This window comes from Eimeria mitis, genomic scaffold, assembly GCF_000499745.2.
Source record: "Eimeria mitis Houghton genomic scaffold, Emh_scaff591, whole genome shotgun sequence".
NCBI classification, from domain to species: domain Eukaryota; phylum Apicomplexa; class Conoidasida; order Eucoccidiorida; family Eimeriidae; genus Eimeria; species Eimeria mitis.
In genome coordinates, this window is record NW_013574145.1 from 16,998 (window position 1) to 17,938 (window position 941).

A 941-nucleotide genomic window follows, 5' to 3' on the forward strand; every position below is an offset into this window, starting at 1 on the left:
AGAATTAGTTTTCAGGTGTATGTACACCTCATACAGAGCTAGTTTTCAGGTGTATGTACACCGCATACGGAGCTAGCTTTCAGGTGTATATACACCTCGCTCAGGTGTATGTACACCTGAGCAGCGTTATATTTACACCCTGCATGCACAAACCACCGCTAACAATTTAAACTTTTAGAGGTTTTATTTAAATTTATATTTACACATATATATGTGTATACACTCCAAACCCTAAACCCTAAATAAGGGTTTAGGGTTTGGCAACGGGTATTGCTGCTCGTAAACCCTAAACCCTAAACCCTAAACCCTAGTAGAGTGAAAGAGGGAGGGCGTAGACAACCCCAAGGGTCTGAAGCTCATAAAGGGGTATTCTATTACTGTGGTTCTTTGCTGCAGTTGCTAGCAGCAGCAGCAACAGCAGCAGCAACAGCAACAGCAGCAGCAGCAGCAACAGCAGCAGTAGCAGCAACAGCAGCGGCAGCAGCAACAGCAGCAGCAGCAACAGCAGCAGCAGCAACAGCAGCAGCAGCAACAGCAGCAGCAGCAGCAACAACAGCAGCAGGTATAGCAGCAGCAGCACTCGCAGTTGATGCAACAACCTAAGTGCGTGCATTTGCAGCAGCACAAAAATAATAACAACACCAATAACAGCAGCAGCAGCAGCAGTAGCAGCAGCAGCAGCAGCAGCAGCAGCAACAACAGCAGCAGCAACAGCGACGCCCCGAAATGTACGGGTTGTTGTTGTTTCAGGTGTATAGGCACCTCCAGAGGCTACGGTGTGGTTTGCATGCACAGCAGCAACCACTGGGTAGAAACACCAAACCCTTAACCCTAAACCCTAAACACTAAACCCTAGAGATCTTCCAGTATATAGGGTTTAGGGTTTAGGGTTTAGGGTTTAGGGTTTAGGGTTTACAGTTTAGTTGAGATTTGTTAAACCC

The 941-nt window shown here is 47.1% G+C and overlaps 1 protein-coding gene across 1 annotated transcript in view; it reads left to right on the forward strand.

Moving 5' to 3' along the window:
* Positions 1-590, forward strand: part of EMH_0017180 (DEAH-box RNA/DNA helicase, putative) — a gene marked incomplete at both ends in the record, with an annotated part of 3,682 nt that extends 3,092 nt beyond the window's left edge. The window contains one exon of the mRNA XM_013500827.1: positions 397-590. Within this exon, the coding sequence (XP_013356281.1) occupies positions 397-590 (194 nt within the window). The remainder of the gene's footprint in view (positions 1-396) is intronic.
* Positions 591-941: the final 351 nt, after the last annotated feature.